This window comes from Sphaerodactylus townsendi, linkage group LG17 (assembly GCF_021028975.2).
Source record: "Sphaerodactylus townsendi isolate TG3544 linkage group LG17, MPM_Stown_v2.3, whole genome shotgun sequence".
In the NCBI taxonomy this organism is placed as follows: domain Eukaryota; kingdom Metazoa; phylum Chordata; class Lepidosauria; order Squamata; family Sphaerodactylidae; genus Sphaerodactylus; species Sphaerodactylus townsendi.
The window spans coordinates 12,298,360-12,317,812 of NC_059441.1; the positions used below are offsets into that span (position 1 = coordinate 12,298,360).

At 47.2% G+C, this 19,453-nt stretch overlaps 1 protein-coding gene across 1 annotated transcript in view; it reads left to right on the forward strand.

Moving 5' to 3' along the window:
- Nucleotides 1-19,453, forward strand: part of SCAPER (S-phase cyclin A associated protein in the ER) — a 73,216-nt gene that overhangs the window by 36,760 nt on the left and 17,003 nt on the right. Inside the window, exons 14-18 of the mRNA XM_048519729.1 lie at nucleotides 123-204; nucleotides 1,028-1,180; nucleotides 1,900-2,007; nucleotides 11,061-11,197; nucleotides 16,335-16,400. Of these exons, the coding sequence (XP_048375686.1) occupies nucleotides 123-204; nucleotides 1,028-1,180; nucleotides 1,900-2,007; nucleotides 11,061-11,197; nucleotides 16,335-16,400 (546 nt within the window). The remainder of the gene's footprint in view (nucleotides 1-122; nucleotides 205-1,027; nucleotides 1,181-1,899; nucleotides 2,008-11,060; nucleotides 11,198-16,334; nucleotides 16,401-19,453) is intronic.

Genomic DNA, 19,453 nt, shown 5'->3' on the forward strand with positions numbered 1-19,453 from the left:
GTTCTCTGCATGTTTCCTCGCATTAAAAAATTGGGAAACCTCTACAAGGAAGCGTTCCATTTATGAATGCGTTCTTCGTATTTCATTCAACTTTCCTACGTTGGGCCTTCTTGTTTTGGCAGAGATCGAGAGGAGCGTCTCGCTGCTCTGACCGCAGCCCAGCAGGAAGCCATGGAAGAACTTCAGAAGAAGATCCAGCTGAAGGTGAGGTGGAGACACAGTGGATTATGAAAGGAAAAGTTCCTGCCGTTTCCATCGAACCATAGAGTTGGAAGAGACCCCCAAAGGCCATCAAGTCCAACCCCCTGCAATGCAGGAACACACAATCAAAACACTCCTGATAGATGGCCATCCAGCCTCTCTTTAAAAACCTCCAAGGAAGGAGACTCCACCACACTCTGAGGCAGTGCCTTCCACTGTCGGACAGCCTGACAGTCAGGAAGTTTTCCCCAAGGTTTAGGTGGAATCTCTTTTCCTTCACCTTGAACCCATCACCTTGAACCCTTCACCTTGAACCCATCACCTTGAAACCAGAGACCAGGTCTTAGTCTCTGGAGCAGCAGAAAACAAGCTTGCTCCCTCACCAACATGCCACCTTTTCAAATGTCTAAACAGGGCTATCATGCCACCTCTTAACCTGCTCCTCACCGAACAAAACGTCCCCAGCTCCCTAAGTCTCTCCTCATAGGACATGGATTCCAGACCTTTGACCATTTTGGTTGCCCTCCTCTGGACCCGTTCCAGCTTGTCAAAGGGATTATGTCACTGAGTGGATACTTTGGACAGCTGTGGTGCTTTTGTGACCTTTCATATCTGAGGGGAAATGGGGTTTGTGAGTTCTGTTCCTTTCGGAACCATTTGGGTACCCTCAGGAGGGTGTATTTGAGACGTTTAAAATGACCTGATTGGTGAGTTTTAGGATTTTTGTAAGTGTGTCAATCCTAGTATCGTTACAGGAAGTTAACCCCAGGGCAACAGTGTCGTGGTCCTGCCTTTTCGTCACTTTTGTCTCTTTGGTTGTCCCTAGCATGATGAGAGCATACGGAGGCACATGGAGCAGATCGAGCAGAGGAAAGAAAAGGCCGCCGAACTGAGCAGCGGAAGACACGCAAATACCGACTACGCCCCCAAACTAACACCTTACGAGCGAAAAAAGCAGTGTTCGTTGTGCAACGTCTTGGTAAGTTTACTATCAGCGTGACTGTGAAGGGTACTTGGTACTGTGTCAACTTTGGGAATAAGGATAAAAATACGAAACCAAATGCTGTCTGGTCACAGACCTGTTGCAGCCCTGAAGAGTTTTCAAGGCAAGGGATATTCCAATGTGGTGTAGTGGTTAAGAGCAGGGGGATTCTAATCTGGAGCACTGGGCTTGATTCCCCACTCCTCCACTTGAAAGGCAGAGGCCTATCTGGTGAACCAGATATGTTTCCGCGCTCCTACGTTCCTGCTGGGTGACCTTGGGCTAGTCACAGTTCTCTTAGGACTCTCTCAGCCCCACCTGCCTCACAAGGAGAGGAAGGGAAAGGAGCTTGTAAGTCTCTTTGAGGAGAGAAAGGAGAGAAAGGTGGGGTATAAATCCAACTCCTCCTCTTCTTCTTCTTCTCCTTCTTCTTCTCCTCCTCCTCCTCCTTCTCCTCCTCCTTCCTCTCCTTCTCCTCCTCCTCCTCCTCCTTCTTCTCCTTCTTCTTCTTCTTCTTCTTCTCCTCCTTCTTCTTCTCCTCCTCCTCCTCCTCCTCCTCCTCCTCCTCCTCCTCCTCCTCCTCCTCCTCCTTCTTCTTCTTCTACTAATGTTTCATGAACAATGACAGAAATGACCAGATTTCTAGAGTCCCCTTGTATTTTTTGGCGCCACGGGCTTCGTTAAAAACAATTTGCTCTCTCCCTCCCCTTTTCCAGATTTCCTCAGAGGTCTATCTTTTCAGCCATATTAAAGGGAAGAAACACCAGCAGGCTGTGAGGGAGAATAGTAGTATCCAAGGGCGGGAGCTGTCAGATGAAGAAGTGGTAAGTACTAAAAAAAAACCCATTGGCGTGCATTGTCGTGGATTGGGATTTGAATCCGGCTCCTGTAGTGAAGCCCTCTAGCCAGTGGCACCTCCCTTTCCAACCTGGTTGTTAACAGGAAATCCCTTCCCAGGTGCATATAAAAACACAAGCAGTGGCGTAGGAGGTTAAGAGCTCATGTATCTAATCTGGAGGAACCGGGTTTGATTCCCCGCTCTGCCGCCTGAGCTGTGGAGGCTTATCTGGGGAATTCAGATTAGCCTGTATACTCCCACACATGCTAGCTGGGTGACCTTGGGCTAGTCACAGCTTCTCAGAGCTCTCTCAGCCCCACCTACCTCACAGGGTGTTTGTTGTGAGGGGGGAAGGGCAAGGAGATTGTCAGCCCCTTTGAGTCTCCTTACAGGAGAGAAAGGGGGGATATAAATCCAAACACGAACGACTCGGACGCTTTTATTTTTACCTGTGTTCTTGAAAATTCCCTCTGTACGAATAAGGCTTCTACATGTCGCTGAGTTCCGTTTTATTTTTTAATCAGCGGAGATACCTGTGGTGGATACACTTAAAGTTATTGCTTGTCATTTCTGATGTCTTTATATATTAAACGACCCTTCTTCTTTGACGTACAAGATTTTATTTATACCACCTCTGACCTAATAAACCCTCACCTTCGCCCTTTGCACTTGACATTTCAGATAACATACACTTGATCTTTGACACGTTTTGTTTTGCGCTCAGGGCGAATAATAGCCGCTTGTCTGGAAAGAATGCTCCATTGAATGGAAACCTCAACTGAAGGTTTCCATTTTTCTTTTCTTTTTGGTTAAGCTGCCACAGGAACCGGCACAATCTGCTTGCCCCGGATTACTGGAAGATTTATCAACATTTGCTTTCATTTTGCAGACTGCTTTTCTCATTGTGGTTAAGGCAGATTACCCAATTTAAGCAATGCAGTGAGACCAGTATAAAGCGTAAAATCAACAGTGAATGAAACTGGATTACAAAATGGAGAGATCGGTTTACTAAAAATCACTATAAAGATATACAGTGTAACAGTGTAATGCGTACAAACAATGCAATGGAGCTGAATTCCAAAGTGGCCCAACAGTGTAATAAATACAAAGCAATTATATATATATATGTATAGTATATATATGTATAGTATATAAGAATTTCAGCCTAGAATTTCTCAGATGTTAACAGTGCTCCCTTAGAAGTGACTTTGTGGGCAGATAAGCCTCTCAGAAGAGCCAGCGTGGTGTAGTGGTGAAGAGCAGGTGGATTCTAATCTGGAGAGCCGGGTTTGATTCCCCACTCCTCCACCTGAGTGGCAGAGGCTTATCTGGTGAACCAGATGTGTTTCCGCACTCCTGCATTCCTGCTGGGTGACCGTGGGCCAGTCACAGTTCATTCAGAACTCTCTCAGCCCCACCTGCCTCACAAGGTGTCTGTTGTGGGGAGAGGAAGGGAAAGGAGCTTGTCAACCACCTTGAGTCTCCTTCCAGGAGAGAAAGGTGGAGTATAAATCCAAACTCCTCCTCCTCCTCCTCCTCCTCCTCCTCGTCTTCTTCTCCTCCTCCTCCTCCTCTTCCTCCTCCTCCTCCTCCTCCTCCTCCTCCTCCTCCTCCTCCTCCTCCTCCTTCTTCTTCTTCTTCTTCTTCTTCTTCTTCTTCTTCTTCTTCTTCTTCTTCTTCTTCTTCTTCTTCCCCAAGGCAGATATCCTGAAGGGGAAGGAATGGCACGTAGAATTGGCAGCTGTCCGTTCAGTGATACCTACTGTGCCCCAGAGCTAATTTTGCGGGGTGTTGGTCTCTCCCATTCCCTCCTACGATCCTCGCATCACGGGAAAACCATTTTATTTAGGATGGCATTCGATTAAAGCGATTCTACAATGTGATTTTTTGAAAACACTGGTTTTATGTGTCCTGTGCACTTTATTTTGCCCGTTTTATTTAGATTGTCAGCTGCCTGAAGGAAGAAATTAAGCTAGTAAATGTTTCGAAGAAATAGATTGCCTTTGGGGCATCTCTCTGTCATAGTTCTGTTTTGGAAGTTGTTGGCTCTCTGGTGTGGTGGGAATGCTGGCAAAGAGACCCAACAGAGGGCAATGCTAACGTTGGCTGGTGGTATGCTAGCTTAACAGTTAAAATGTTTTAAAATTGCGATGGGGAATAACTCAGCTTGGCAGCGAGAGGTAGGCTAGCGGTGGGATCTTTGTAGCAACTATACCAGAAAATGGCTTGAAACGTTCCACAGAGGAGTTCCACAAAGGAGACCAAATTGAAATTCCACAAAGGAGACCAAATTGAAACGTTCCACAAAGGAGACCAAATTGAATTTCAATATTTTTATAAGTTTTTGGCAAAAACAGTCACACGGTGAGACGTAGAGAAGCTTACACACAGTTCCGAAGAAGAAGAAGAAGAAGAAGAAGAAGAAGAAGAAGAGGAGGAGGAGGAGGAGTTTGGATTTATATTCCCCCTTTCTCTCCTGCAGGAGACTCAAAGGGGCTGACAATCTCCTTGCCCTTCCCCCCTCACAACAAACACCCTGTGAGGTAGGTGGGGCTGAGAGAGCTCAGAGAAGCTGTGACTAGCCCAAGGTCACCCAGCTGGCGTGTGTGGGAGTGTACAGGCTAATCTGAATTCCCCAGATAAGCCTCCACAGCTCAGGCGGCAGAGCGGGGAATCAAACCCGGTTCCTCCAGATTAGAGCGCACCTGTTCTTAACCACTACGCCACTGCTGCTAAAATAGTTTGTTTCATTGTGAGCTTCAAGGGAAAGGAATCCGGCTCTTAGCCTCCTACGCCACTGCTGGAAAAATAGGTTTGGATGAAAGATTAGGAGGGGGTAGCAGGGACTTATACGTTACCTAGGTTCAGCTGAGAAGTTCTTGGAGGAGGCAAGGATTCAGACGGCCAGCATTTGAATACAATATCGTGACTCAGAACCAACCAGACACAAGAGAGGTTCAGGCCAGTAAAGAGCTGGAACGAGCCAGCAAGCTCGCTGGGAGCTAGCTAGCTAGCCAGCTAGCGCTAGAGTTGGTAAAGAGCAGCAATGAGCCAGCCCGCCGGCCACCCAGCCTGCAGCACAAACGAAGAATACTTCATTTCACATTTAAGAAACTGTCCTTCAAAACATAATTTTTAAATCAAATTTGATAAACTGCCAGCAATTCATCAAAAAAAAGGGAATCTGCAGGTGTTACGCAAATCCCCCACCATCCACCCAAAATAATCGGAGTGCAGCTCCGCCGGCAGGCAGAAACATAACTCTACAAGAGCCCAGAAGTTCTGTTGAAATCAGCATCCCGGACGAATGAAACGAGAATGCACTTTGCGTAAAAAATGGCGTTCTGGCGGAGAGGCTGATTAAAGTGACCGATCTAAAAATGAAAGGCTCAGCAATCTAATTTGTCTCGATCAAAATCAATCCACCTCGGCAGTCGAGACACGTGAACTTTGCCTCAGCAGAAATCACACCGCGAGAAAAAAAAAGTGGCGCAAAGGAAGCGCTTTCTGGTTCTTCAGCATTTTGTAAAAAGGTAAAAAGAGTCTGTGGGGCTCAGTGGTCGGACTGGGGCAGGGGTCTGCAACCTGCAGCTCTCCAGATGTTCATGGACTCCAGATGTTCATGGACTGCAACCTGCGGCTCTCCAGATGTTCATTGGGACTCTTTAGTTTGGAGAGGAGACGGCTGAGGGAGGATATGATTGAAGTCTATAAAATTATGCATGGGGTAGAAAACGTTGACAGAGAGAATTTTTTCTCTCTTTCTCACAATACTAGAACCAGGGGGCATTCACTGAAAATGCTGGGGGGAAGAATTAGGACTAATAAAAGGAAACACTTCTTCACGCAACGTGTGATTGGTGTTTGGAATATGCTGCCACAGGAGGTGGTGATGGCCACTCACCTGGATAGCTTTCAAAGGGGCTTGGACAGATTTATGGAGGAGAAGTCGATCTATGGCTACCAATCTTGATCCTCCTTGATCTGAGATGGCAAATGCCTTAGCAGACCAGGTGCTCGGGAGCAGCAGCAGCAGAAGGCCATTGCTTTCACATCCTGCCTGTGAGCTCCCAAAGGCACCTGGTGGGCCACTGCGAGTAGCAGAGAGCTGGACTAGATGGACTCTGGTCTGATCCAGCAGGCTTGTTCTTATGTTCTTATGACTACAATTCCCATCAGCCCCTGCCACCATGGCTGATGGGAATTGTAGTCCATGAACATCTGGAGAGCCGCAGGTTGCAGACCCCTGGACTGGGGAAACCTGAGTTCTAATTCCCGTTTCCCAGGAGTCACCCTGAGCCAATCTTATCCTCTTAGCATAGCGCTCCCTGGTGGAAGGGTAGGATAAAAAAGTCATAAATAAAATGTTCCAATCGAGAGATTCGAGCCAACCGCGTCGTCACCGAGTTGCATCAAATCCGGCTCTTCAATTTCAGTGGCATTAAGATAATTATAAATGCATTTAAACAATAAACTGGAATTTATGTAAACTTCGGACGCATTGTATATAACGGCGAAGTGCATCAGTGCCGCCGGCTTGAGTTCCGTTCGTGGTTCCAAAGCGAAGATTCATTAACTTCCATTATTTATTTGGGTCATTTTTCATTCCCCGTCAGCCGTTTTTATGCAAAGCAGCTTCCTCCTTCGAAAATTTCTTCTGGCTTCACGACAGCGTCGTCATTCCCGGGTTTCTGAAAATAGCGTTTTGAGATTCCAGGTTCGGCGGCGTTTTCTTTTCAAAGCCGTCGGTGATTGCTCACAGAAGCTTGTGTGCAAAACAACTCTCGAGTTTTTTTCAGAGCGAGTCTGTGATGTTGAACACTGCCTATGTTCATATGGGCTGGAAGAACGCAAGCGATAGTTTCTTGAGTTCCTAGAGCAGTGGTGGTGAACCTATGGCACGGGTGCCAGAGGTGGCACTCAGAGCCCTCTCTGTGGGCACGCACAAACATCATGTGGGGTGTGTGGAAAATCACTCCCCCCACCCCCACACACACACATCTAGGCTGGTCTGGGTTGCTGGGCTCGATTATTACCATTAAAGCTAAGACCTAGTTTTGGGGAAGCAGTGTAGGTAACCCTGTTAAGCGCTGTTAAACCCCACTGATTTTCATGCGAAGAACTAAAGTGCGATCCTTTACCTGGGAGTAAGCTTGGTTGCTGGCAATGGGGCTTGCTTCTGAGTAAACCCTCCTAGGGTCATGATTCACCCGTTGGAAGAGTTGCACGGTTCCTTCAAAGCAAAGCCACCAACTACCACTAAGCTTACTCCTGAGTAATGCACGCCTCCGAGCCAACCATTTTTTCTAAACTAAAACCTCAGTATTCAAGTTAAATTGCCATGTTGGCCCTTTGCAATAAATAAGTGGGTTTTGGGTTGCAATTTGGGCACTCGGTCTCGAAAAGGTTCGCCATCACTGTCCTAGAGAAACAGCATCTTATTATGCCAGAGAGCTCTAATGACTCCTAGTATGAGAATTAGTGATTGTGTGTGTGTGTTTGAAATTCCATTCGATTGGATGTGTTTGTCTGAGCAGTTAGAACTGGTTGCTGTCACTTCTGGCGCACTGCTGTCTCCTAACTCACTATTGCCAATATTGGCTTGTAATGCAGTGGTTCCATTTGCGTGGTGTAGCGGTTAAGAGCAGGTGGATTCTAATCTGGAGAACCGGGTTGGATTCCCCGCTCCTCCACCTGAGTGGCGGAGGCTTATCTGGCGAACCAGATGTGTTTCCGCACTCCTACATTCCCGCTGGGTGACCTTGGGAGAGTTCTTGGGAACTCTCTCAGCCCCACCTACCTCACAAGGTGTCTGTGGTGGGGAGAGGAAGGAAAAGGAGCTTGTCGGCCACCTTGAGTCTCCTTGCAGGAGAGAAAGTTGGGGGATAAATCCAAAATCATCCTCTTCCTCCTCCTCCTTCTCCTCCTCCTCCTTCTTTGTTTGTGGGTGTTTATCTTCTTGAAGTTACCAGTTTTCATTCAGTGGTTTGCGGCATTAAACCCTTGCGAACAGTGCAGATTATATCCCCTCCTGCAAATGTTAGAAATTCCGTTGTCCCGGGGCCGTCGCACAGCCTGGCGAGCCCTCGTAGTATCCTCGCGACATTTGATACCTTCCCGAGCTGCCGGCTGAACCTCTTTTTCACACATCAGGTATCAGACCTGGCCCCTGCGCTAATCCCACGCTTTGATCTGTCCTTTGGAGAAGTGACAAGCGGGTCGTAATGCGACGTGTTATTACTCTGGTTTTATTTAGGTGCGATCGGAGGACGACGGAGCTTGAGATTAACCTGAAAGCCGAGACCTCTGAGAAACCTCTTTTTTTGTGTGTGTGCAGGCGTCCAAGTTGATGATGCGTGGCGTGTTCTGTCGCCAAGGCCGTGTTGCTTGTAATGAAAGTTAAGGCCTCTTTATCTCCCCCTCCCCCCCCCCGCCCTCCGTGCAGAAAGGTGAATGAATGGATGTGCCGGACTCTTATCATCGCAGATAAAGATGTCTGTTCAATCACGGATTAGATCAGACAAGGCGTTTGAGGGACGAGAGTCTCTGCTCCATTCATAATTCCTAACTGAGAGACAGAGTTTTACCCTGCCCAGATGTTGAGGGATAAAGTGTCACCTTATATTTAAAGGTGCCCCATGTATGAAGGGATACCTTTCAGAAGGGTAAATTAAGTCTCCTTCCTTCTGCTGTCAGAAAAGGCAGTAGTAGTAGAAGAAGAGTTTGGATTTATATCCCCCCCTTTTTCTCCTGCAGGAGACTGAAAGGGGCTTACAATCTCCTTTCCCTTCCCCCTTCACAACAAACACCCTGTGAGGTGGGAGGGGCTGAGAGAGCTCCGAAAAACTGTGACTAGCCCAAGGTCACCCAGCTGGCGTGTGCTGGAGTGCACAAGCTAATCTGGTTGCCCAGATAAGCCTCTACAGCTCAAGGGGCAGAGCAGGGAATCAAACCCGGTTCCTCCAGATTAGAATGCACCTGCTCTTCACCACTGCTGAACCATCAATAAGCGCAGTCAAAGTTTGGCAAGATAAGGGAACCTCAAATAACATCTCTCTCGTAGGCAACTGGGTCGGAAACAGCAGGACTCAGATACCTTTATCCTCTGGACCGATGTGGTGGGCGAGTGGTTAGCGGCAGGCTAGGATCTCGGAGAGCCAGGTTAAAATCCCCACATTGCTGTTGGGGACTGTGGGCCAGTCACTTTTCTCAGCCTAACTGGTTCCACGAGGTAGTTGTTACGAGGGTAAATCTTAGGAAAGATGTTGTAGGCTGCTTTGGTTCCCAACAAGGGAGAAAAGTAGGACAGAAGCAGGGGCGTGGCATTACACACTGCGTCCCCTCAGCTGTGCCCTAGCCCCAACTCCCCTCACACCCTTTAGATACGCTCTAGCTTTTCAATTTCACAGGACTCTTCTTAATCAATCTAGTATTTCCTCCTCCCTTCCTTCCCTCCCTTCCTTCCCTCCCTCCCTCCTTCCTTCCTTCCTTCCTTCCTTCCTTCCTTCCTTCCTTCCTTCCTTCCTTCCTTCCTTCCTTCCTTCCTTCCTTCCTTCCTTCCTTCCTTCCTTCCTTCCTTCCTTCCTTCCTTCCTTCCCTCCCTCCCTCCCTCCCTCCCTCCCTCCCTCCCTCCCTCCTTCCTTCCTTCCTTCCTTCCTTCCTTCCTTCCCTCCCTCCTTTCTTCCCTCCCTCCCTCCCTCCCTCCTTCCTTCCTTCCTTCCTTCCTTCCTTCCTTCCTTCCTTCCTTCCTTCCTTCCTTCCTTCCTTCCTTCCTTCCTGTCGATCTGTCTATTGATCTATCTCCCTCCCCTTCCCTTTATCACCAACCTGAGACAGAGTTCTATGTACCTCAGAAGCTTACTAGGTTTCGTGGGCCACAGCAAAGAAATTGCAGGTTCAGGTATTCACGTAAGCCAGGTGCTCCAACGATGTAGGTTTGTTTCTTTGCGGCAGGCCCCATCGTTGTGGGCACTTGTTTTTCATGCGAATCGGTAGTGACGGTATCTTCAGAGATCCTAGTTTCTAGCATGTAGCACACAGGTGTGAAGCTTTTTCTGTGAAGACCAAACAAAGTTGTGAACTTGTGCTAAGTTTACGGTGATTTTAGTATTTCTCCTGCGTAATATATACAGACAGACTAAGTCAGGTCACAGTGCATTTCTTCACTATCTAGAAATAGCAGTTCTATTCATTCATTCATTCATTCATTCATTCATTCATTCATTCATTCATTCATTCATTCATTCATTCATGGGGATACTAAATCTAAAGCCTGTGGAAATACTGTCAATAGTCACTGATGTCCCCCAGACAAAAAAAAATCTCTCCCGCTCTCCCTCCACCGTGTTGTGGCCCACTCTGAACCCTGCGGGGATAGGGTGGGATATAAATAAATAAACGAACGAACGAACGAACGAACGAACGAACGAACGAACGAATGAATGAATGAATGAAAGTGGATATGTAAGCACATCACATGACCTTCCCAACCCCAAGAATTCCCAATGTGACCAATATTGGACAGTATCGCAGTATTGTCTTTAAATTATTATTATTATTATTATTATTATTATTATTATTATTATTATTATTATTATTATTATTATTATTATTCAGAAAATATTTTTCGTTCAGTCTCTTTTCCTTTATTTCCTGTTTTAAAGGTTGGTTTTTTTATAAAGTTTGATTGTATTTTATTCTCACATTCCCCACCTTGGCTCTTGACTTCCTCAGAAGAAAGAAAGGCGTGTCAATTATTTAAATAAACAAAATTACAGGTTATTATTCTCTTTTAGTTTAAAAAGAATTCTGCTTTTTTCCCCCTTGATGCTGTTGGGACACGGCTGCTGCTTTTTAAATTGTCGGTGCTTTTGCTGGTGTTTTTAAAAACCGTTTATGGTTGAAAGCCAACGATTTAGATTGCCCTGATGCTGTTTCTAATTTTAAAATATATATTGTAAGCCGCTTCAAGCGCCTTGACGCAGAGATAGCATCCTAGATGTAGATAAAATGAACCATTTGCTTCCCTTCTTTCCACAGGAGCACCTGTCGTTAAAGAAGTACATTGTGGATATTATCGTCGAAAGCTCCGTCCCTACAGAGCCCTCAAAGGATGGGGAGGAACGCCAGAAAACGAAAAAGAAAGCCAAGAAACTGAAGGCACGAATGAGCTCAAGGTAGCGAAAATATTTGTGGGTTTTTTTTCCTTTTCCTTTGTCCTTCACACACACACACACGCGCGCGCGCACACACACACACACACACACAGAGAGAGAGAGAGAGCTATGAAAATCTATTTTGGAAAAAAAATTAAAGTTATTTGCTTTGGGAACATCTCTGAAAATAACACCGATGCGCCTAATTTATGGCCACTTTCTCTGATTGAGGAAGAAAACTGCAGTATTGATCGGGAGCCCCCGGCTTTCACCTGTTAAGAGCTTTCCCCGTAATTGGATGCCAAAGGCCTGCCAAAACTGTAGCCTCTCCCTGCATACAATGGTATGTTTAAGTATGTGTAAACCAGGCCTATTTTTCTTCCGCGCTATTGATTTTTGAAATGAAGTATCAGAGAAAATCAATAGTAATCAACAAATAGAAGCCGGGCGGCTGGCGCGTCAAGTGTGTCCCCCCCCCCCCCGCCCCCCGAGCTGGCTTTAATCAATTTTGTTGCCTGCCGAGAGCAGCGTGGCAAAAGTTAGAAATATCTCGGAACGGAAAGTGAGTTGTCGAGACCTGCCGTTTATCATGGGGGCCGAAAGCGTGACATCCCGCCGATCGGATGCACAGGGCGGGGCTCCGCTCTGTCACGGAGCTGCGGGGCACGTCTCGGGGCCCACAGCGTCCCTCAACGGGGGTCATCAGCGCTGCAGTATAATTTGTCACTGATATTTTTGTTCTTCAAGTGACTTCCCATTTGCCAAATCCCTTTCCCTTGAAGCTCACGATGAAACAAACTATTTTATCAGCAGTGGCATAGTGGTTAAGAGCAGGTGCGCTCCAATCTGGAGGAACCGGGTTTGATTCCCTGCTCTGCCGCTTGAGCTGTGGAGGCTTATCTGGGGAATTCAGATTAGCCTGTGCACTCCCAACGCATGCCGGCTGGATGACCTTGGGCTAGTCCCAGTTCTTCGGATCTCTCTCAGCCCCACCCACCTCACAGTGTGTCTGTTGTGGGGGGGTGGGAAGGGAAAGGAGTTTGTAAGCCCCTTTGAGTTTCATTACAGGAGAGAAAGGGGGGATATAAATCCAAACTCCTCCTCCTCCTCCTCCTCCTCCTCCTCCTCCTCCTCCTCCTCCTCCTCCTCCTCCTCCTCCTCCTCCTCTTCTTCTTCTTCTTCTTCTTCTTCTTCTTCTTCTTCTTCTTCTTCTTCTTCTTCTTCTGTTATTGCCACCCTCTCTGATTGTCAAAGGATTGGGTGCGAAACCAGATTGAGAACTTTATTGTTACGGCTTCAGTTGTTGTTGTTGTTATATTGTTTTTTTAAAACTGCCTTGGTGTGGCCTGTATCCTCTTCGCCTTTTTAATTTACATCCATTCCTGTCTTTCGCCCTTTCACACTCACTCGCTCTCTTTCTGCATCTGGCACTGCAAACCGGCTCTCTGTGTCATTGAGAAAATTGTACAACTTCGAGATGTGTTTGCACGAGAGTGATTATTTGCTGTCGCAGGGCAGTTTTGAAGTTGCATTCCTGGGCATATTTCGCTGCCTAGAGGGTTTCAGAGGATTTTGCCGCCTTAAAAGGCCAGCGGAGGGTGTGTTGGGGGTGGAATGTTTTTGAATTAAAAAATAATTTAGGGACCCGCGAGGAAACCCCACGAGACAACGGACTGGGAAAATCCTTCAACTCAAGACTTACTGCCAAACTAAGATTAGCGATTAAGAGTTCAGGCTAATTTCTTAATTACTCTGTTTCCCTTTTTCTCATCTAATGCAAAACTTCTCAAGAATCTGTTGATTCTTGAAAGCAGAATCTTTCTGAAAGCCCGCTTGTTCCTTGTCAAAGCTGTTTGGGAGGGCTTTTTCAGATTTACAAACTATAATATTTTTCTAGATTCCGGGGGACTCCCCCCCCCCCCCCCCGCTCTCAAATTTGCAGTTTCCCATACTTTGTGGTTGGAGACCTCGATCTGCTGTGACAATGACAGGCACTGAGGCCCCAACTTTACTGTTTGTGGCAAAGGTTAACCCTTGGCGTTGCCTGCATTTTGCACAGGTCATCCTAGCGATCTTTACAACAGCCCTTTAAGGTAGGCCACTCATTAGCCCACTGTTGCTCATGGAGGTCTGTTCCAGAGAGAGCCGTGCTATCGAGTTTGTGACCAGGATGGGGTTTGAACCCATCCCAGCGGCCTCCCCGGCTCCTCCTTTAGGTGTGCCTCATCAGTTTAGCAATCCTTTCTGTTTCTAGTTTCAGCGACTAGTCAAATTGTTGTCAGAGGCCTGTTAATTTTGAGCAGAAAATGTCGTTTTGTATGACAATATACAGGCACCTCCGCGTTTTCTTCGAAAGGAGTTCCCATGGAGGACATCGGCGGGTTTCTTATTAAAGGTCAAAGAGCGAAACCGCCACGCTTAACCTGTCTAGGCATTTTAAGTTTGGAAGAAGACTGTCCACATTGCTCATTTTAAAAATTTGCCTGAATCTATCCTACACCTTTAATTTTAATACCCCAACGCAGGACATTCCCGACTCAAAAACCTGAAAATTTGCAACCCGTTTTCAGTCATAAATAAATCGTGAAAATTGCAAAAAGAAAACAAAGCACTCCTTCTAAAACACACTCAAATGGGTTTTTATTGCTAGGCGAGTTGTTAGATCTTCAATCAAAATTGAACTGTGGAATTGGCAGAGGTGAAAGAGGGGACAGGCTGTAATCAGTAAGATTATCTGTTCTCTTAAAGAAATTTCCGTGCTCTTATTAATAATATTTATAACCCTAAACCATTAAGCAGGGGATGTCTTCGTTGAAATATAGCAAAGTAAATTATTCTGCAGTAACATGTATGTGATGCTATCAAAATGACGCTGCAAACGGCACATAGCAGAGCGTGGGCCGGCGAGAAGTAAATTATTACCAACGGAAGAGATGTGTCCGGGTGCCGACGGAACTGCCCATTTTGTTTGCATCTTCTAACTTGGCGAGCGAGCGCTCACGAAACTCCCCGCTTTCCCAAAAAACGACACGGCTCCGTTCAGCGCAAAGTTTCGGTCACGCCGCCTTTTTTCGCCGTCTAGGAAGAGCAGGGGCGTAACGAGGCAAACTGGAGCCCTGGGCAAAACCTGAGTTTGATGCCCCCCCCATGGGCAGCGGAAGGAGGTGGAGCACCAGAAATTCCCCATTGACATCAATGGGAAAAAAATCAACGCAGAAGTAAGATTCTTGGCCAGATTTCTGGGAGTGCCTGTCAGGGGTGCCATTGTTAAGCTAGTGACACCAAAATTTCGGGGTATCATCAGGAGACTGTCCTGATGACACTCCCCAAGTTTGGTGAAGTTCGGTTCAGGGGGGCCAAAGTTATGGACCCTCAAATGTGCAGCCCCCATCTCCTTAGCTCCCATTGGAAACAATGGGGGATAGGGGCTACCCCTTTGGGGGTCCATAACTTTGGCCCCCCTAAACCAAACTTCACCAAACTTGGGGGGTATAATCAGTACAGTCTCCTGATGATACCCTGAAATTTTGGTGCCAATACCTCTAAAATGCGTGCTCTGCAGGCCCAAAACGTGAAAAAACACCAAAAAAAATAAAAACGCAGGAGCATGCCGTGCAAAGTTCCTGAGCCCTGGGCAGCTGTCCACTTTGCCCAATGGACATTACGCCACTGAGGAAGAGTATTTAGAAAATGGACTCACCTTTTAAAAAAACAAACACGCATCGAAGTGAAAGAGAGAGAAAACAGGCATCAGCCAACAAGAAAATCCTGGACCGAACAAGTCTCCTTTTCAGAAGCAGGTTTGAAATTAATCCCGCACTCGGAGGGGGAACTGGCAGGCATAAGCGAAGGCAGAGCTTATGCCGAACGTTTCGGGCTAGCCAACCAACAGCGAACGCCGTACCATCCAACCCGTTGAAGGAAAACGATGAGATATATCAGAAGGGTAATTAAGGGAGAAAAGACAGCCCCGGGGCATGTGCCTTGGCAGAGGGTAAACATTTGCAGAATGCACAAAAAAGCCACTTCGGGCCACCGGCTTTGTGCAAACTTGAAAATCGACTTCCGCCCCTGCCATTCTGGTGTCTCCCCCTCTGAATCCTCCCTTTCTCCTTTTCAATAAAGTTCAAGCTTTTCATCCCGGGCTTAAAAAGCTTTTCATATTTCTGTCTCTCCCTATTCAGCCACCCATGTCTGTCTGTCTGGTACACCCAGAACCTGGCAGGGCTTAGGCCTCGCCTTCAAACAAAGGGTAAATAAGTGTCGCTCCATTCCTCCCGCCTAACTTCAAAGAAGGAAGTGCTTCGGGGAGAACTAACGACTATGTAATTAGGACATTTAAAGCTGTATCTCTGTGTGTCCACGACGGAAAATATTGCTGGACTGGACTGCTTAACCATACTTTGTAGTACAGCCTTCTTGTTGTGTCCTCTGGCCGTTAGACAGGCTTGGTCTGTTGAAGAAGGACCGACTCTGTCTCCAAGGGTCTGTAACTAATGGCATTAACAAAACAAAACTGCCTTCAAATTAATCATGTTTTCCTAAACATCTTTGGGCCATCGTCTTGAAGATCGACTTCCGCATTTGCCATTCTGATGTCTCTTGACTCCTACACCCTTGTGAGCCAGCGTGGTATAGTGGTTAAGAGCAGGTGCACCCTGATCTGGAGGAACTGGGTTTGATTCCCCGCTCTGCCGCTTGAGCTGTGGAGGCTTATCTGGGGAACCAGATTAGCTTGTGCACTCCCAACACACGCCAGCTGGGTGACCTTGGGCTAGTCGCCGTTCTTTGGATATCTCTCAGCCCCACCTACCTCACAGGGTGTTTGTTGTGGGGAGAGAAAGGGAAAGGAGATTGTCAGCCCCTTTGGGTCTCCTTACAGGAAGGAAAAGGGGGATATAAATCCAAACTACTACTCCTACTCCCTTCTTCTCCTTCTTCTTCTCCTTCTCCTTCTCCTTCTTCTTCCTCCAGGGCAACTGGTTGGCCTCTGCATGAAACAGGATTCTGGACTAGGTGGACCACTGGTCTGATCCGGCCGGGCTCTTCCTCTCTCCTTATAAATGTCACTTTAATGTGAAATACACACAAGATAAAATAGTTCAGAGTAGCAGAATATCATTTATGTAGATAATAAAACCATTTTTTCCCCCTTTAGGGCCAAAGAATATGAAACCATCATGGAATCCAAAAACACTACTTGTGACTCCCCATACAAAGCAAAGTAAGTATGTGACCTTGTACATCTCTCAAAAGGTGAAGTCATAAACTTATCACGTGCAGGATTATGGCAGGAAATGTGTGCAAATGTGTACTATTTTTAATGTGTAGTGTAATCGGCAATGTATTTTTTTTCCTTTCCAGCTATTTTGTGATATTGCATTCATACCTTACAAACATTTCAGAGCAAGTAAACTTAGGAGCCGCGTGGCGTAGTGGTTGAGTGCTTGCACTGCCACTGCCATGGTCAGGAGTTCGAGCCCCCTGTGGGTCAGATATCCTGGCAGCTGGCTCATGGTCAACTCAGCCATCCATCCATTCCTTGGTCGGTAAATGAGTACCTAGCACAGTGATGGCGAACCTTTTTGAGACCGAGTGCCCAAATTGCAACCCAAACCCCACTTATTTATCGCAAAGTGCCAACCCAGCAATTTAACCTGAATGCTGAGGTTTTAGTTTAGAAAAAAATGATTGGCTCCCTCTTCCTCCACCCCACCCGCTCGAGCAGGGGCCAGCCTGCTCTAGCCTCCAGCAAGTCCCACGCGCACCGCTCTGTGCCTCTCTAGCATCTCTGCCTCTTCTGCGCCCCCCCCCCCTCGGGCAGCAGCCACCTGGAGCACAGGCACCAGGCCCGCCAGCCGAGTCCTCCCTGCTCACCGCGGTGCGTGCACGTCATGCTCAGTGGCCCTGGCCAGCCTAGGTGTGTGTATGTGGGGGGGAGGGGGTGATTTTCCGCCCCCCACATGACAAATTCCGTGTGTGCATGCCCACAGAGAGGGCTCCGAGTGCCACCTCTGGCACCCGTGCCTTAGGTTCGCCATCACTGACCTAGCATATAGACCTGCGGCTCTCCAGATGTTCAGGAACTACAATTCCCATCAGCCCCTACCAGCATGGCCAATTGGCCATGCTGACAGAGGCTGATGGGAATTGTAGTTCCTGAACATCTGGAGAGCCGCAGGTTCCCTACCCCTGAGCTAGGGGAATAGCTGGGGAAAGCAATGGCAATCTTTCCCACTAAAACGGCTTGCCTATGAAATCACTGCTTGCAGTGGTACCCCAGGGTCAGACACGACTGAAGGGGAATCTGTACCTTAAACTTATAACATGTGTAGTTTCAAAGGGTAGCTATGTTAGGCTTCCAAATGAACACCTAGATTTGAGTCCAGTAGGTATGTAGATTTATTATGCTGAAACCGTTATACATGTGTACAGAATCCTATAGCACTTTAACGACAACTCTCCGTTTCACAGAGAGATGATAGTAGGGTTGTGTATTCCTCCGCCACCGAACAAAGCATACCAGACCCTCTGTGTCGTCGACTTCTCCGCCTGGGTCTTAGCATTATTCTCACATTCGTTCGGGACTGTCTTCTAATGCGGAAGCATGTTTTTTCTGAACCGCTGCACCTCGGCTGACCGAATTATCGTCTTTCTGTGGAACGGAATGTAACGGGATTTTTCAGAGCACAAGTTTTCAAGAGCGTTGATTCTCAAAAGCCCTGCAGGGGGAGAGCGGCATAGAAGTTGGATGATAATAATAATATCTCAACAATCTTGAAAAATCTTAGGTGCTACTGGGATCTAGCGATGGATGGATGGATGGATGGATGGATGGATGGATGGATGGATGGATGGATGGATGGATGGATGGATGGATGGATGGATGGATGGATGGATGGATGGATGGATGGATGGATGGATGATGGATGGATGGATGGATGGATGGATGGATGGATGGATGGATGGATGGATGGATGGATGGATGGATGGGTGGGTGGGTGGGTGGGTGGGTGGGTGGGTGGATGGGTGGATGGATGGATGGATGGATGGATGGATGGATGGATGGATGGATGGATGGATGGATGGATGGATGGATGGAGAGATAGAAACTAACACACAGAGATGGACATGGACACAAACACAGAGAGAGATAGAAACTGACATGCAGAGAGAGATAGAAACTAACACACACAAAGGGACAGACAGACAGACAGATTTCTATCTAACACATGCAGAGAGAGGGATAGACAGACAGACACACACACACACACACAGAGTGGTGGGATTCAGCCGGTTCGCACCACTTCGGCAGAACCGGTTGTTAAAATGGTTCTTGTAAACAACCAGTTGTTAAATTATTTGAATCCCACCTCCCTCCGCCTCCCGTGTGTGTGTGTGTGTGTGTGTGTGTGTGTGTGTGTGTGTGTGTGTGTGTGTGTGTGTGTGTGAAGCCACTAGATTAACCAAGAGTACACTGTGGAAAGAAAGAAGAAGAAAATGTGGTTAGTCTATTGCTCAGTTCACATGTAACTGTGGTTTGGCCTGACATCTACACCGGCCCTGTGTAATTTAAAGCCAAGCGTGGCATCCATCTTTTACTAAGACTTAATAGTATTTTTCAGTTTCCTTCCGCTGGCAGACCTATCCCAGACCTCAGCTGGTATAAATCTCAACTAAGTCCCGTGGCTTGTTGCCAGCCCAGACCTGCTTCTTGGCTGTTGTGGATTTTATTCATCCGCTGGTGGAAAAGCGCAAAAAGGTGGAGGAGATGAAATAATTGCAGCCTGTATTCTGTGGCGCAGCCGTAATCTCTGTGCGCCAGTTCTTCCCCCCCTTGCTCGTGACCAATCAGAAATAATCTTAACTTTGTGGTTCCGTTCACAAGGATATCTGTTGGGTTCCCAGGCAGTCTGAAACAGTCTAGGAAAGAAAAGATGCACATTTCAGTTTCATGAACTTCAAAAAGGGAGGGTCTGAAGGTCAGGGGGAGGATGCATGGGGAAGGTCACAAGAACATAGAATCATGCAATCATAGAGTCACAGAATTGGAAGAGACCCCCAAGGGCCATCAAGTCCAACCCTCTGCCATGCAGGAACACACAATCAAAGCACTCTTGACAGATGGCCACCCAGCCTCTCTTTAAAAACCTCCAAAGGTGGAGACTCCACCACCCTTTCAGGTAGTACATTCCACTGTTGAACTGCCCTGACTGTCAAGAAGTTCATGCTCTTAAATTCCTTCCGGAGCGTGTACCCTCCCAATACTCACTCAGT